The sequence below is a fragment of the Crassostrea angulata genome, chromosome 1, assembly GCF_025612915.1.
Source record: "Crassostrea angulata isolate pt1a10 chromosome 1, ASM2561291v2, whole genome shotgun sequence".
NCBI classification, from domain to species: domain Eukaryota; kingdom Metazoa; phylum Mollusca; class Bivalvia; order Ostreida; family Ostreidae; genus Magallana; species Magallana angulata.
In genome coordinates this window covers 12,136,640-12,152,747 of record NC_069111.1, presented here as the reverse complement: position 1 = coordinate 12,152,747, position 16,108 = coordinate 12,136,640, and the positions used below count along the sequence as shown (strand labels likewise).

The 16,108-nt window shown below is 31.9% G+C and overlaps 2 protein-coding genes across 6 annotated transcripts; both read left to right on the top strand.

Moving 5' to 3' along the window:
- Window positions 1-5,510: 5,510 nt before the first annotated feature.
- Window positions 5,511-7,718, top strand: LOC128157702 (uncharacterized). Of its 2 annotated transcripts, XM_052820300.1 has the most exons (4): window positions 5,511-5,817; window positions 6,039-6,121; window positions 6,885-6,975; window positions 7,331-7,718. In XM_052820300.1, the coding sequence occupies exons 2-4, from the start codon at window positions 6,061-6,063 to the stop codon at window positions 7,653-7,655; spliced, it is 477 nt and encodes a 158-aa protein (XP_052676260.1). In that variant the 5' UTR covers window positions 5,511-5,817; window positions 6,039-6,060; the 3' UTR covers window positions 7,656-7,718. The 2 variants fall into 2 exon arrangements, with proteins under 2 accessions (XP_052676260.1, XP_052676270.1); XM_052820310.1 differs by lacking the exon at window positions 6,039-6,121.
- A 2,892-nt stretch (window positions 7,719-10,610) lies between these two features.
- On the top strand, window positions 10,611-15,672 carry LOC128189394 (uncharacterized). Of its 4 annotated transcripts, none has more exons than XM_052861016.1 (9): window positions 10,611-10,722; window positions 12,239-12,411; window positions 12,767-12,902; window positions 13,235-13,327; window positions 13,502-13,594; window positions 14,136-14,165; window positions 14,244-14,285; window positions 14,440-14,512; window positions 14,645-15,672. In XM_052861016.1, exons 1-9 carry the CDS (start codon window positions 10,626-10,628, stop codon window positions 15,093-15,095), a joined length of 1,188 nt encoding a protein of 395 aa, XP_052716976.1. In that variant the 5' UTR covers window positions 10,611-10,625; the 3' UTR covers window positions 15,096-15,672. The 4 variants fall into 4 exon arrangements, with proteins under 4 accessions (XP_052716976.1, XP_052716960.1, XP_052716953.1 ...); XM_052861007.1 differs by lacking the exon at window positions 10,611-10,722 and adding an exon at window positions 11,123-11,233; XM_052861000.1 differs by lacking the exon at window positions 14,244-14,285 and having other exon boundaries at window positions 10,612-10,722.
- Window positions 15,673-16,108: the final 436 nt, after the last annotated feature.

The following is a 16,108-nucleotide window of genomic DNA, read 5'->3' as shown; positions in this document are numbered from 1 at the left end:
CCCCTTTTTTTGGGGGGGGGGGGCAAGAAACTCGTAAAGTATATTACAAATTACATAAAAACGATTAAGATTTCGTAATGCATTATAAAAGCAAAGTTGTTAATTGTAGCAATATCTATCTGCAAAACTCGTTGCAACACCCATTTATTATGTAATTAGGGATTTGTATACATTTTCTGAAAGTGTGTGTTTGGGGGGGGGGGGGTAATTCTAAAATTATATCGATTATTCATGGTATGATTAAAAACAGAAATCGCAAGGAAGACCTACTCGTTACTCGTAACGAGATCGTATCTAGTTCTTTTTATTCTTTTTTTTCTTCTAGACGTTTTTTAAAACTCAAATATCTTGCTTGTTTGTTGTCCTATAAAGTTCAAATTTTCAGAGCTTATTTGTAGTTACTATTTCTCAATATCTAATGAAAATCGTTGAAATCGACACTTCCGGTACCGAGTTATTCCCCTTTTTCCCAAAAATATAGGCATTCTTGTGCACGCAAAGGCTCTGAAACCGCTCACAGCATGTGTTACAAAGTCACAAATCTTAAAAATAGAGAGTTTGAACGTTGTCTTCCGAGTTTTCTTTTTACAATTTTCCTCCTTTAAAGTTTCAAAAAATTAATTTGAATTTGTGTTTCCAAAAATGCTGATTTTTGGGTGTGTTTTTGTTATGTAGCTCTTTAGTTTAAAATTTTCTCTAAACACATATAGAACAAAATATGTGCAAAATATCAAGGGCTTTCACCTGACACCATTGCAAAAGGGTTGGCCCCTTAAATTAGGGGTCTAGAGCCCTTAAAAGTCTTCGCTTTATAACTCAAAAATGGTTAATATTTCGCTATAGCTGTCGATAGAAAAGTTGTTCATTATTGTGTTATTAATGTCGTTACAAAATTATTTTGTACCGGTAATGCGAAATATGAGTGTAAAAAGCTTGTCTTGTTAACATGTACCTGTATTCATTTGGCAAGTAAGCGAATCGTCTTTGTGCGCATAACGTACATAAATTAACAGCTGAAAGTGTACCAGCATATACGGGATGCTTTGATTCATTTGAAAAAGTGTCTAAAAAGTATACGTGTACATGTTTTTCTTACAGCCTTTTTTTTGGAGTCACCTCTGTTTAGGTCCTATAGTGGACAACCGTGAAGAAAAACAAAAACGAGAAAATATAAACGTTCTTTTTCTTATCTAGTGAGATACATAAACTAGATTTAAAAAAAAAATAACTTCCATGAAATAGATTTGAGTCATTTTACTGCAAGCATTTCAAATCGACCCAAATTCTTTGTTGTGTGCGTCATTACATAACCCATCTCGCCCGCGGCCGAGAAAATCGATCGCCAAGGTCGCCTATGGACTACCTAGCGGTCAGCGGTTATCTAATACACAAGAATCGCGTCTGTCATATGTGATTTTATTTAGCCGCAAACACAAGAATCGTACACAATGCCATTAAAGCTTACTATTCTTAATTTGAATTAAACGATAGAGTGTCAATAAGAAATCGTTCTGTTTAATCATAAAAGCAATGCTATTCTCGAACTGAAGCAGTGTCAGACAGAAAGATCAACTGTGGGATTAATTGGGGAAAAATGTTATATTAATTAGAGTTTAGTAATCATACTGCAAACATTGTAAATCTTCCTGGGTTCTGAGCTCTCTATGTGTGTTTTACCTTTACGTAAGTCGGCCGAGGAAATCGGTCGCGGCTGCACTACCTAGAGGGAAGCGGTTATCTAATAACAAGATATATATACAAGAAATGTTTCAATTTTATGTTCTTAAAGTTTGTTCACCTTCAATTTATTTAATTAAACATTAGAATGTGAATTGAGAAGCCCCTCTAAAAATTGATATAAGCGATATTATTCCAAATCAGAAACATCATCAGACATAAATCAATAGTGAATTTGTAATTCTAAAATGTTCTAAAAACTATACATGTACTAATAATGTTATAGATAAACAACGAAAAACCACAAAGATTAAACCTTAAAATGATGATCACCCCTAGAACATAGCCAAGGAGATCCCGCGCGAGTGGACAAGTGATCCGCGGTAGCTTCGTGTTCTTCTACATGTACTTTATCAAACGTGCATGTTTATTGATATTTTGTACGATTCCAACTATTTGTTTATTCGAGATTTTGACCGGTACATGTAAGATTGACTTGTGTTTCAATTTAAGATTTTTTTATTTACCCACGAATATTTCCACTAAATACTGCTGAGAGGTTTTATAGCTATCGTAGAAAGTAGTTGACATCTTCATAATGTTGCACATAAAATGAGAGAGAGAGAGAGAGAGAGAGAGAGAGAGAGAGAGAGAGAGAGAGAGAGATAGAGAGAGAGAAAGCTCAAAATTGGAAGCATTATTTAGCCGAATATAGAAAATGAAACAGTCCCCAAGCGTTCAAGGCAGGATAAAAAAAATCAAATATCAAATTAACACATGCGGTAGAGGCAATTGCAACCTCTCTGGCCTTTCCGGCAAGTTTGGAAATACACCTCGAATGTATTAACATCACCGGATGTTAGAATTTTATACAAAATGGAGTCGCTTCCCATTAAAATAAGTATCGGCAAGAAGTCTTGTATGTCGTTTCTGTGTTATATTTTAGTGTATATTGATACCTTTAATGAAGTATAGCTCACATCTCAACAGATCATAAAATGTGTTGTAATTATATCAAGTTTTATAAAAAGGGGGGTTGTCATGGACGCCTAGGTAAAACATTCGAAGTGTTTTTCCGAGCTTGCCGGAAAGGCCCGAGAAGTTGCGATTGGCTGTAGAGGCTGACACGATAAAAGAATTGTCCAGAATTGAGGGATTTAGTGATTATTTTTAGAATGTTCACATGAGTTCTTAAACAAGATTTGTTTAGATTTTATCGGTTTCATGATCACAGTGCAAGGGCTTTATTTTTTTTCAAAATGTGGCGAAGACCTATTTTTGGCTACTACTTAACATGTGTACATTTTTCTCCTCAATGTATGTCACTTTCCCACCCGTGTGTTTATTTGGTCAGTCTATGCTAAGTCAATCCGCTCCACGTGCGACCGAAAATCTCGTGTCGCGTCAGCGATCAGAATATTGCCCCCGGGCTGCAGATCAGCAATTGATAAATAATTGAGTAACATTTGGAAGGATGCTTTCACTGCAGCGGTCAATTGTTAAACAATAAGTGTCTAAATATTCGATGTCAATCAACCTCACATTAAACGTGCGATATCGCAATCTGAGAATGTGGATAAAAAATTAACCTGTTGAACACGCTAAACTTCTATAGTTATGAACAGAATAAAATATATATTATCAGAGACATAAATAACTTAATAAGTTATTTATGTCTCTGGTTTTATAAGTTAACAGTTTTAAGTCAAAGATTAAATAAAATTTGTTCTCAGGATTAGAAGTAATGATATAGAGTACTGCAAGTGTCAACAGTTTCTTATTTCTTTGAAATAATTGTAGTAGTTCAATTGACTTGCAGACTATAATATAGCGACTTTTCTGCCTCCCAAAAATGTTTGCATTTAATTGCGATAGATATTTGTTCTTGGGGATTTTACGTATTGTTATATGCACATTGAAAAAAAAATCATTGAAGTTGTGTAGTATGAGGTTGTAATGCAGATTAAGTGACCTAAAACTCAGCTGAATATTTTATTTTTAATCTAGCTTGTCAAAATGGGAGATTGTTAATTTGTAGTTTGTTAACTCTGAAAAAGTCTAGAACAGAAGAAATAAAGTCTTTATAGCTTTTGCTACATCTTCTTATTTATGTGTACGCGTACATAAAGCTATTTTAGATTTTTTTTTACTGTATGAAAAAGTGTTTTTTTTCCTAACCTTAAATTTAAATATATAGAAATTCAATATCTACATGTAACATCTCAAAAGCTTTGATAGCTTACCGCTTGGAAATCATTTAGTGATGCAAATTGACAAATGCCCATGAAAAGACATTATTGGACCCCAAGGGTTTCTTATCCTTTCCGACGATGATGAGAAGAACTCAAATGTGCATACAAATCATACATTTCAATGTATATTTATATGTGATATAATAGAAATAATTGAAAAATATAGGTCTTTTTTTGTGCCGCACAAAACGGGCGAAAAGGATTTTTATACTCCACGAAAATAAATTCAGGGGGGGGGTGTAAATAAAAATCACCTTGTCCGTCCGTACGTCGTGTCCGGTCTATATCTTTCTGATGGAGAAACATTGGAAGTGTTCTTACTTCATACAAATATTACTCATTACCTGACAAAGCGTCATGACCTAAACCCAAGGTCATTTGGACAAAGTAAAGGTCACTGGCAGGAAAAGTGCAAAATTTGTTTCCGGTCCACTTTGGAATTTATTACTTCACACAAAGATTGCTTATGACCTGAGGGTGTGTAATGATTTGTCCCTAAGGCATTTAAGGAAAGACATTGGGAGTTTCTATTTCATGTAAAGATTCCTGATGACCGATGATGTGTCACGAACTTGACCCAGGGTCAGTTGCGTAAGTTCAAAGTGATATTAAACATGTGCCATATATTGTATTAATGGAAATGAGTAAAAGCTAGAGTTTGACATAAAGATTACTTGTGACCTGTAAATATACCCTGCCTTGTCTGACTCACTAAAGAAAAAGAACGATCCATTATTCTCTGATAGAGAAATAAGTGATTAATGACTTCTTTCTTAGCGGGGATATCATTTGTGAACTTGCTAACAGTACCTTTTAGATGGTCCAGTGGGAGCAATGCCCCCCTTTCTCTCAGCCAAAATTTCCCTTAAGTTAACGCTTAGAAACTTGATTTTTGGGTCATTTCCCCCACCACCACATCCACACTTTTATTATAATTAAATTGATTATATACATGTACATAAATGATGTACTTTTTAAAGTTATCCTAAACTTGAAGTAAGTTAAACGAAGAACTTGCCTGGTATGAAAATAATACTTTGAAATTGAGTCTCGTTTTCGATTTCTTGAACTTACTATTATCATATTGATAATCCAGTATCATTAAAAACCATTTCCCTTCTCCTTACACTCGCCAGGTTCTGATAGACCTGTATCAATAACAGACAGATCTCCACTTGACCTCCACATTTGCATACAATCTAAATAAACACCTTCTTAGCAATGATATGCCTTTATCTGTTTAATGAGTGGTGCAATACTCAATCTAGAGGTTACATAGAAAACAGGCATGAATTAATTTTATTTTGTCTCCATTTGAAGAGTTCCAATCAATTTTCTAAAGCTCTAATTGTTAAGAAGAAATGGTCGTGTAAAGATGACCTTTTATCAAAACAGGGTCTGTCAGGCTCTGAAAAGTGTCAGGAGAAGGAGGTGTTTTAATCAGACTGATGGACAATCCTTTCGCGACACGAAGTTGCGACGGAAGACCTACTCGTTGCTTTGCAACGAGCTCGGCTCTAGTTTTAAATAATACATTTAGAGCTTGAGTCCTTGATGGAACAATGTAATATAAACGATACTAAATCCGTTTAAAATGACAATGCTCTTACTTATGGTTATGATAATGCATATAGCATTGTTCGATTTAGTTTTTCCAAAAAGTATTTTAATTGAGATTTGAAATAGAATTTGTATTATATTTTCCATTTAAAATCTAATTTCTATTTGTAAATGCATGCATGCGGAAAAAATAAAAAGTCAAAAGTATCCGTTAAGTAAAAATTCAATGAAAATGTGATGTTATTTCCTTATGAAATAGACATGCTTTGATAGAGGAACTAAGATTTTCCTCATTGACATATGGTTTGGAGGATTAATTCATTCATTGGTAAGTGCTACTTAAACTAATAAATCTATTGACCATATGCCAATAAACGATAATATTGTTATAAATTTATAATATAAAAAAAACCACACTAAATAAAACACACGCACACACACAAAAACAAAACAAAACAAAAAAATTTCAAGCTTGTGGAATTATAATAAGATATTTACTAATTAAATCAATTTCTAATATGAATTTCAATAAACAATTATCTTTTCTAGTTTGCCCTGGCTCATTATTTGAATGGCATCGTGCAATGAAACTGTAGAGACGTTATTCACACATCGACAAGGATTTGCTATAGGTATTTGATAAGTACGAAAGACAAATAGAGCCATAAAAGATATTTTTATCTCGTAATTACGAGAAAGGATCTCGTTAATACGAGTTAATTATCTCGTTATCACATGTAAGAGAAAAGATCTCGTTTTTACGAACTTGAATTTTCGTACAAGTTGAAATTCATTTACAAAAGAATAATATGTTTTTCTAAAATTTGCAACTGTGATTGCTTTATTAATTTTCTTTGCAGATATTTCAAATTACATTAATTGAAAAGAGTATAAAAAGGTTATCATATCATTTTAGATCTTTAGCATATGTAAAGCCTTTATTCAGAAATCTTAACTCTTTTCCGTTTCACAGAATATTCAACTCATAATTTATTTTGGGACGAAATATCTTATCTACAATGAATTACTTGTATAATTAGATTACCTCTTTTGAAAACTAGACGAAAATCCTTACTACATATAAAGATTAGAGAAAATTTGATCGAACATCCAATCCTCAAGTTTATGTCCCTTTATTTTAGGAAATAACTAAATAACCCGACATGCAGGTGACATCTTATAAAAAGTCGAAGGGTTTTTGCTTTTTGCACCGAGTCGGCCTCCTTAAAAAAGGCGCATGTAACCATTTTAAAAAGACAAATCATTAGAACCATAAGTGTAAATACTGTAGATTTTGTACAATTGCATGAACTTATCTTTTTAATGACGTCATAAATTATGAGGCAGTGATTTCCAATAAAAATACGCCATCGATTGTTATAATTATCCTGTTAGATGATGGAATGTTGACGACGGTATTCCTGTTTGTGCTCATCTTAGCCAACCTAATCCTGACGATCCACTTTTATCTGTCTTGGAGAAGTAGGTAAGTGGTTATTTATTGAGTCATGAAGCCAAACAAATCTTAACACAATCGAAAAAGCAGTTACTTTCTGGTATTTTCGAATCAATATTTAACTATTTGAATAGCCCGCGATAAATAAAATTTGTGACAAATCATTTAGCGGTCATTCCTTTAGGCTGTTGGAAGAGATGATAGTTCATATTTTCTTATTAGTTGTGAATTTACTTCATAATGATTGAAAGGTAATGCTCTATGTATGAAATGTAATTAAGTAATCATAAGTGTCACAAAAGGTTTAAAACAGGGGAAATGGTAGTATCAGTTGCATTACAAAACATGAATGGGGAGCATAAAAATTGATTTTTTTATTCAACAGACGAAAATACCTGCTTTTACCAAGAGGAATTAAAAGGAAACAGGGTGTCTCTCAAAGGCTACAAGCAGACCCACAAAGAGAAATAGATCCAATCTACGCCGACATTAGAGAATCTTACTTTTCCGACACACACGGAGAAATGTACGCATGTATCGACACCAAGCTTGGGGGTAAGAACACCTACAGAAGACTGAAGGACAAATTTACATGGCGTGGACGGAACAGAGATAAGACGAAAACTCTGACAATGTTGTTTGATATGCATTCACAGGACGTGAATAGAACGGTCAGGCGGTTAGAATCTGAAGAGATTACCACAGAGTGATGTTAACTATGAGTGTCTTCTTTTTTAAACAACGATCATGATGGCATGTGTGGTGCTTTTTCAAATTGTAATTGGTAAAATTAGGTGGACCAGAATATGCTTTTCAAACTTAAAGAACAACAAATATTTAAGAAAAAAACCTTTAAGGTCAAGATCTAGTAAATGATTCCAAACTGTCTTTTTGGTGCTAGAGCCATTGTGACGTCATAATTGATTTGATGAATCTTTCCCGTATTTAACGGCTTTAAAGCAATAATGTAGAAAATAAAATATTTTGACATTTTTTGACAAAAATATTTTGATTTTCTATATTTAATCGCGGGAAAAGGAATCCCGGTACCTATATTTAATTTGACATCATTTTAAAGAGGAGGTCAAAGGCTTGTTCAATGCCGTTTTTGGAGACACTCTAGGCATTCAAGATATATTTCATTAGTCAAAAATAGACAAAACCCCGAGATTTGTTACTTTTATCCTTCATATAGAAAATGATTGTTTAAAACATGATTTTTCATTGTGTCTGCCAAAAATTGCCCCCAATGAAACAAAGATATTGTCATGAATATTTCATAAACCTGTAGGCACCTTTCATTTACTAGATCTTGACCTTAAGAGACACCTCTGCATATGGACTTTTTTCGACTGCGGTACAGGATTGATAAGCTTACTTGTTTCTGTTCAGAACGTGATTGCTTTTTGCTATATCGCCTGGCCTTACTGGGATATTGTTTTGAATTTATTCAGCTTTACGTTATTCATTTGACATATTAATTGATAAAGTTATTAAGATAGCATAATTAATACCATAATTATACTAGTTATCATTGTTATTTGACAAACTTGATCAATCTGGATTTATATAACAAGCAAAAAATCTTCTGAAAAGAGATCATGTGTAGTTTTTATAATTTTTTGGTACATTAAGATACATATTCAGAGCACAGCCTAACATGTTAGAAAAATATTTTTTAGTCCGATGATGCTAATTATATATGCAACGAGTTATTTTTAAAAAGAATGATAAGGCCTTTTATACATTCCAACTCTTATAGTGTGTGTCACTTTGCGATATTTCATATGGGAAATAAAGTATGTAAAGGAAACCCTGCCTTACTGAATAAATCTAAAAATAAAATAATAAAATTAATGCATATTTTTGTGTTTAAGATTTAGGACAATTGAACCAATGATTAAAGATACTGTATCCGGTTCCGATCGAACCCACCTAACAGAAAGTTAACCTCAACTTAAACGTGGGTTTACTTTCTGGGTTTACTCCAGGTTTACTAGAATGGACCCAGAGTAAACACAAATTAAACCAAGAGTGTACACAGAGAGTAAACCCGCCCAAGAGTATACCCCTGAAAGAAGACGCTAACTGTGTATCCGGAATATACCAGGAGCAGGAATTACAGGCAGTAGAATGTAAAGATAAAAGACAGGTCTGCTTCACACTTCAGTACGTTCAGTTGACCTCAAAAGCAATTTCCAATTAAACCCAAAGTAAAACCCAAATTTTCAAAAAGCAAACCCAGAATAAACCTCAAGTAAACCCCAAAGGAAAACCCGGGGTTCAGTTGGGGTTTACTTTGACGTTAGGTTGGATCTGATCGGTACTGTACATAATATGAGGCTGATATTACCTTACGTTATGTCATTATTTCATTACATGAAATGCCAAGTCTGCCTAACAGCATTAAACTATAGTTATTAATATTTTGTGAAATTGTTATTTTATTATGTCTAATATACCATTACGTAATGTATATACATTTTTTCAAAACATTATAATGTGATGTCAAAGACCCATTAGGTGAAGTGATATCTTATTAAATTTACACCCCGTTATTAAATGTTGATACATTGTATTATAAAGCATAAATTTCCATCACGACGTAAAATGTTGACATCGTGCAAAGATAAATGTATGTTGACTTCACCTGGCGTTTTTCAAAATTGCATTCATCTTTATAGCACGACAGATTGAGACAGGGGTAAATCTTACACATTAATTTGTAAAACATGAACAGTATATATGAATTAATGATGCATGCATAAAACAGAGAAGTTGACTCCCTCTCTACTTTTTTTTTCAAAATAGTTGTTTTTAAATATTTGAATTTTGTTTTGGGACACTGATAAAAATTATAATTATGAAATTTGTCTGAAAGAACAAAATTATAAGATATGACGCCCAGTCTTTAAGGTTTGAAATAAAATTAAAAAAATGTTATTTTTTCCCAGTTAGCTGCAATAAGAATATATAAGAATGTTAAAGACACGTATATGTATATATATCATCCATTTCAGTTTAGATTTTTCGTCCCTGTTCGCTCCTCGTTCAGCCTGTTCAGCCATGCATTTTTTAAATATCATTTTTAATTTTGATAATAGGTTAATTAAGAAAAAATGGACACAATTTATACAGAAATAAAGGAAGAAAATTAGGGTTCATCTTATTAAACAATGTATCACATATATTAAGTGGTAACTCACATCATTCGGATAAGTAAAGATATTTATCCAATATTTTTTTTATTCTAAGAACAATGATTTAATTATGTGAAACATCTATTTTTTTTGGGAACCTCATTTAAATCATATGTAAAATGCTATGTGCAACAAAGGCAAATATTTACTAAAAGGATCTTTAACAACATACACAAGAGTGGTGATATTTCATAATCATAGCTTTAAAAGTTTAAGTTTCAACCCACTGTCAACTTGACATTTCAAAATGTAAAAAAAAGAGCACGCAGAAAAGAAAAGTAATCTGACAAGCATGAAAAAGTCACCTGTAACAATATGTCCTTAACATAACAAATATTTCCTCAACAAAACGGATATACAAAATCAATCTGAGTTTATGTTTTATCTTATTACACTCGAAATACTTAATTAACTTGATTGGTTTTCAAAATTAAATACTTAAAAAATCTAACGAGGCAATGATAAACATATTATATAGTTATGTTGATGCATATAAAAGTAATAGTCGAGGAAGATGCAATCTGTATAGCAATGGAATTGTTAATCCCTGTGATTGTAACAATCATCTTTATCAAAGGTGAGTTTTACTTTTTTTTATATATATATCAGTTCAAAAAAAATAATTCAAAATGCCAATCAAATCTAGAGTAACGAATTTAAAGAATTCAGCAAAGATTAATTATCACTAATTTCTGACTTAGTCTGTTTAAAGTGTACTTTCAAACTTGTCAGTTTTTCCATAATCAACAACTCATGATTAGTTTTACTCCTCTTATAATATCTGTTTTCAAATAACCAACGATTAATATCAAATGTTTGTTAATTTCTTAATGAAATTGTTTCTGTGTGTGTGTGTGTGTTCTATATACATTGCTAGGTGGGATTTTCCACGTACAATTGTGTATTCTTATTTGACCATTCGACTACCCATTTGACCTGTTCGATAACTTTCTAAGTTTAACTTCTATTAACGAGTTTTTCCGCCTTACTTACCAGGCCCGCTCACACTTCGTCCTACTTTGTGAGGAGATGGAGATGACTGTTAGATTAAGTGAAGCTTGTTCTATTATAATAGCTGCCAGTGTCTGGTAATACTTGTTCAATTAAGTACTAATTCATATGAATATATTGTATGATTCTCTTGTTTATAACATAACGATTCCATATTGATATGTATTTAATAACATAATTCTAAATATTTGAAGCGTATCCTGAGATCAAATGAATAAATTGTATATGCTTTATGTTTTTCCCGATGTATTGAATAAATTGCACACTGACCCTTACTGGTGTTTAATCTACTGCATGGGTTAAATTTGTTAAAAAAAAAATGATACCTTTTTAAAGTCTAAATTCATTTTATCCTATCAATCATGAATTTTGTTAGGGTTTGAATACATTCATTTTCTTTTGAACATATTATTTTTTATTGGATCAAAGATACTGTATATTCCTTATATTACGAGAGTATTTAATTTCGCGATTCAACGGTTTTTCATCAAATTGGGAGAATATTAAATCGCGAATGCCGAAATTTTATCATACTTTTATGTAGTCTACATATGTCCAAAAATTAAAAACGAGATTTTAAAATTCGCGAGACGGGTTTCTCGCGATCTTACGTGGATATTAATTCCTCGCATTTTATTAGGAATTTACAGTAATCCTAAGCTCAGACTTTTTCTTTATTAATTAAGATTGGTAATTGTTGAGCACGAGTTCAGACAGTAAAAAAGGAAATCTTGAGTCCATTAAACATGTACTTGTTTAACACGTTTACTGAAACAATTACATAACATTTTAAATTTTTATTTCATGCAACAATCTTTGCTATATGAACATGAAGGTAATACTAGATTAAGATATAATGAATTGAAGGCTCATAACAGTATAACCACTTCGACAATGTGACGCAACCGTCACTTTTTTCGAGTCTTTACTTACGACAGAGCTTCTGCAACAGTGTCAGTTACATTCTATGTAAAGTAATCATCGTTTTCAATATAAATCTATACAAAAAAACAAATTAAACATAGTAATAGCAGTATAAGGACTTGTAAAGTAACACATTTCATATTATCTCTACCTTTCAGAAAGCGCATGTTTGTGCGAAGATCACTTCAATAAGAAAAAAAGAGTTATATCCATGAAAGATGCCAACTGTACTTGGACATTTGCTGAACCAGAATATAATCGTGTTTGGATGAGAGTATCTGTTCTGCAGACCGACAAGGACAATTCAACAGATTGTCAAAACTATCTGATGGTATATCTACGGATCCAATTATAGTTTCACTGGTTCTTGTTTTATGTACATATATACAATTTATTGATTAAAACAAACTTTACCTTTGATTATGTTTGTAAAAATATCTAAAATTTAATGTTTTTACTTTTCAATGGTTTTTTATTTTAAAACTGTTTACTTCCCATTGATTTCCAAAATTTACAATAGAAAACAAACACAGGGGTTTGATGTGGCCATGGGTACCATTTATTTTGATCAAGGCATTGCTTTTGTGAATAAATTGACTTCAAATGTTACATTTAATCTGCTGTTTTGAAGTCAACGTTCTTTAACTATGAGTGATCTTAGTTTTTTGTTTGTTGTTTATTTGAAGCTAGAAGAAATCAAAGACAATAAGAGACATTTGCTTAAGAGATACTGCAATCCGGTGGCTCGTGATTATGTGAAATCGAACTTTAACCAAATCCTTGTGACGGCCAACAATATCAAGTTCAAAATTTCCTGGAACGGTAGTTTTAAATGGGGTTTTTAATTTGATATACTGTTGTTAATAAATGTTAAACAATACTGAACTGAACTACAAATAATATGTAATTTTGTTTTTTTCAAATATAGAAGATAAGAAGAGATAAGATTTAGTTGTTAATTTATGATTAACAGTTTTTAAAAATAAGATTATACAATCTACTAAAAAATAACTTTATTTAGTAACAAATTATTACATAAAATAAAGTTTTACTTTTAGTTACTTCTGTACAATCTGATAATCAGGTTAATAATTTTGTATGAACCAACCTGGTGGTAACATAAATTCATTCTATGACATTAAAATATGCCGTAGGTTTAAAGAGAAAGAAGAAAAGCTTTCAGACAGTTGGTTTGCATTCAACCACAGAAAGAACTTCCTTACAGAGAACAAAGAGCATGCTGACAAGTAAACCCTTTCTTTTGGCACAGTTTGTAATGTTAAAATTCAGCATGATTCATTAAAGTAATTAACGCCATCAGATAGAATAAAATCATTAAGCTATTATCAAGTTAATTTAAATTGATATGAACAAATGTGATTTAAACATTATATGATATGATAAATGGAAACTACTCGTAGGGTTGGATATAATGAAGTCAAGTTTTGAGACGGCTGATTTGATTTCTTATAAAGAAAAAACTTCTCTTCAGACTACAAACAGCGGAGAGAAAGGTAAAACTCCTCTTCTGGCGGAACTTTTCAATGTTTTAACTGACATTCGTAGTTAATTAAAGCTGATTCGTAAAACATTTTGTCGGCCCAATGTTAAAAGTATGTACGACGTCAAAACAGTGCTTTACTTGGGAATATTTTGTAACGAGTAGTTTTGAAATATGTGTGGATGTCAGGAAGTTCAGCGAGACGTCTCATTGAATATTCCACAAGAGTGCAATGGCTGTATTTTTTGCTTCAAAAAGCTTTTCTCCAAATCTTTGCACCCAATTGAGTTCGGATGATTTATATCTTAAAATGCAGTGCAATATAACCATCCTGATACAATGAACGATAATCAAGAAATAAAAAGTGAAAAAAATGAGGGTGTATTGGATATGAAAAGGAAAAAAATGCATATTTGTGAATTCATGTTAGCTTTATGATGTGTGTTTCGGTTAAAATTTATTCATTAAAATCTCAGAACTTTATTCAGCAAAGATTACGGTTATTCAAAGAATGGGGGCAAAATTGATGCAGTTTTTATTTTTTTTAACAACAGGTAAGACAAAAATAAACAGCTTCCAAAAAGGTAGGGCACTGTCAACGAAATTTTGAAAAAAAAATTGAAAGAACTTTTTAAACAAGTATCTTTAAATTTATATTTCAGAAAAAGCAATTTATGCTGCTATTGAAGAAAACAAATACATAGGTAATTTTCATGGTAGCTTGATAATAAGATGTTTGCATACTATCCGCTGACATTTTATTTTAATTCACACTGACCGAAATTTGTAGGTATAATGACTTGCAGCTTCATCTGAAAAAAAAAACCATACAGTCGTCTATTTACTTGTATATTTCAGTTATCGGGTCCTCTTCAGGGTTGCTTTTTGTTTTTGTCTTTGGCTTCATCACAAAGAAAATATGCAATAAAAGGTAGAAAGTTATAAGAAAAAATTGCATACATCGATCAAATTTCCATTTTCATCTCATAAATAGTGTTAACGATCAATAATCTTCCCTAGTACTTCTCTACAATAGCATACATATCAAGTTTATATTATCTAGATCAAATCATATTTCAAAAGACCAAACTACCGAAATGAACCCGTCATCTATGAAGACTGAAAATAAAAATTGTTCTCATGAAAACTCCCAGTCGACATCCAAGAAAACACGAGAAAAACCAAATCTAAAAAAATCGGAATTGAGTGGATCAGACAAGAGCAACAAAATGTTAGGGAAAACTGGTATCATGAGAGGTTATCAGAATAAAGGAGAGACAAACCAGTCCCCGACTCGAAGCCAGAGGAGAGCCGACGACTACAATAAAGAGCATGAATATAGCCTCGCAAATTTCACAGGAGGAGAGGAGGAAGACCACATTTATCAAGAATGTCGTTTTGTAAACAAAGTGGACGATGGAGCTTTCTGCGACGCATACAATACATCAAAGACAGATCATCGCCACTTGTCAGCCTTGTCGTACGAGAGTGCAGAATACATGAATCTGAATTGACCGTTGTTTGTTTGATTTTCTTGAAATTTTAATTTGTAAAGTCCTTTTTCTGCTACACTGTTGCGATAAAAATGTTTCTGTGGACAACGATTACATCAAATTCCTAAGTGAAACAACTCTTTTGACCTGTTGCAAAAACTTTATCTTTGGTGAAATGAATGATATAACTGAAGTTAATTTGTTTAACGAGGGAATATCCTGTACAGACTACTTTTTGTTGCGTGTAAATATTCAACATAATAAGTGTGATGATTTAATTCTTTTAAAAATATGCACATTATACCATTACATATTTTAGTCAAGCTTATGATTTTGCCATAATTTCTACATGTTGTACATTTGTTACGCATATGAAGAAAGTTTATTGTCAGTTTGTTATCAAATGACAAGTGTTGATTGGTTTGGTTCATTATTTAAAAATGAAATCAGCAGAATCATTCAGAGTATGAGTTGACAAAAGTTACATTTTGTACCATACAATTATGTGAAGTTTTTATAAACCAATACTATTTTCGTTTCAGCTTAAAGCATTAAACTGAAAAAGTTTTATTGTCGTTTTGCTGAGGTCATTTTTGTACAAATTGCCAAAATGTGTTTTATATTACATATGTTTTATGTTAATTGGAAAATTTTAAAACAAAGGTAAAAATCGAGTTTAATTCTCTATGTGCAAAGGAAGCAGCAATACCATGATCAAATAATCTAATCCAGTGAATTATGAATAATTGCTAATCTATAACAATTCAATTTAAAGATGTTACATAAACTTAAAAATATACCGGTGTACGTCCTTAAAGAAATGTCCTTGCGATAACTTGGCGGTCTGGGTTTAAGTGTGATTCAAACAGTCATGAATTAAAAAAATTCAAATATCAAACATTAAGAAACGATATTGATTTTTAAGTTTTCAATGCGTCTGAAGATAGCAAATAATAGATTTACTTGACATATTTACATGCATCACTCGTGTGGTTCTTATTATCAATCCTAAAGTAAAGGTTTTAAATACATTT

Coding starts and splice junctions, on each gene's coding strand:
- LOC128157702 (XM_052820300.1), top strand. CDS start 6,061: ATGGCATCGTGCAATGAAACTGTAGAGACGTTATTCACACATCGACAA. Junction 6,122..6,884: donor TCGACAAGGATTTGCTATAG/GTATTTGATAAG, acceptor TTATCCTGTTAG/ATGATGGAATGTTGACGACG. Junction 6,976..7,330: donor TATCTGTCTTGGAGAAGTAG/GTAAGTGGTTAT, acceptor TTTATTCAACAG/ACGAAAATACCTGCTTTTAC.
- LOC128189394 (XM_052861016.1), top strand. CDS start 10,626: ATGTTGATGCATATAAAAGTAATAGTCGAGGAAGATGCAATCTGTATA. Junction 13,328..13,501: donor AACAAAGAGCATGCTGACAA/GTAAACCCTTTC, acceptor AACTACTCGTAG/GGTTGGATATAATGAAGTCA. Junction 14,513..14,644: donor AAGAAAATATGCAATAAAAG/GTAGAAAGTTAT, acceptor TATATTATCTAG/ATCAAATCATATTTCAAAAG.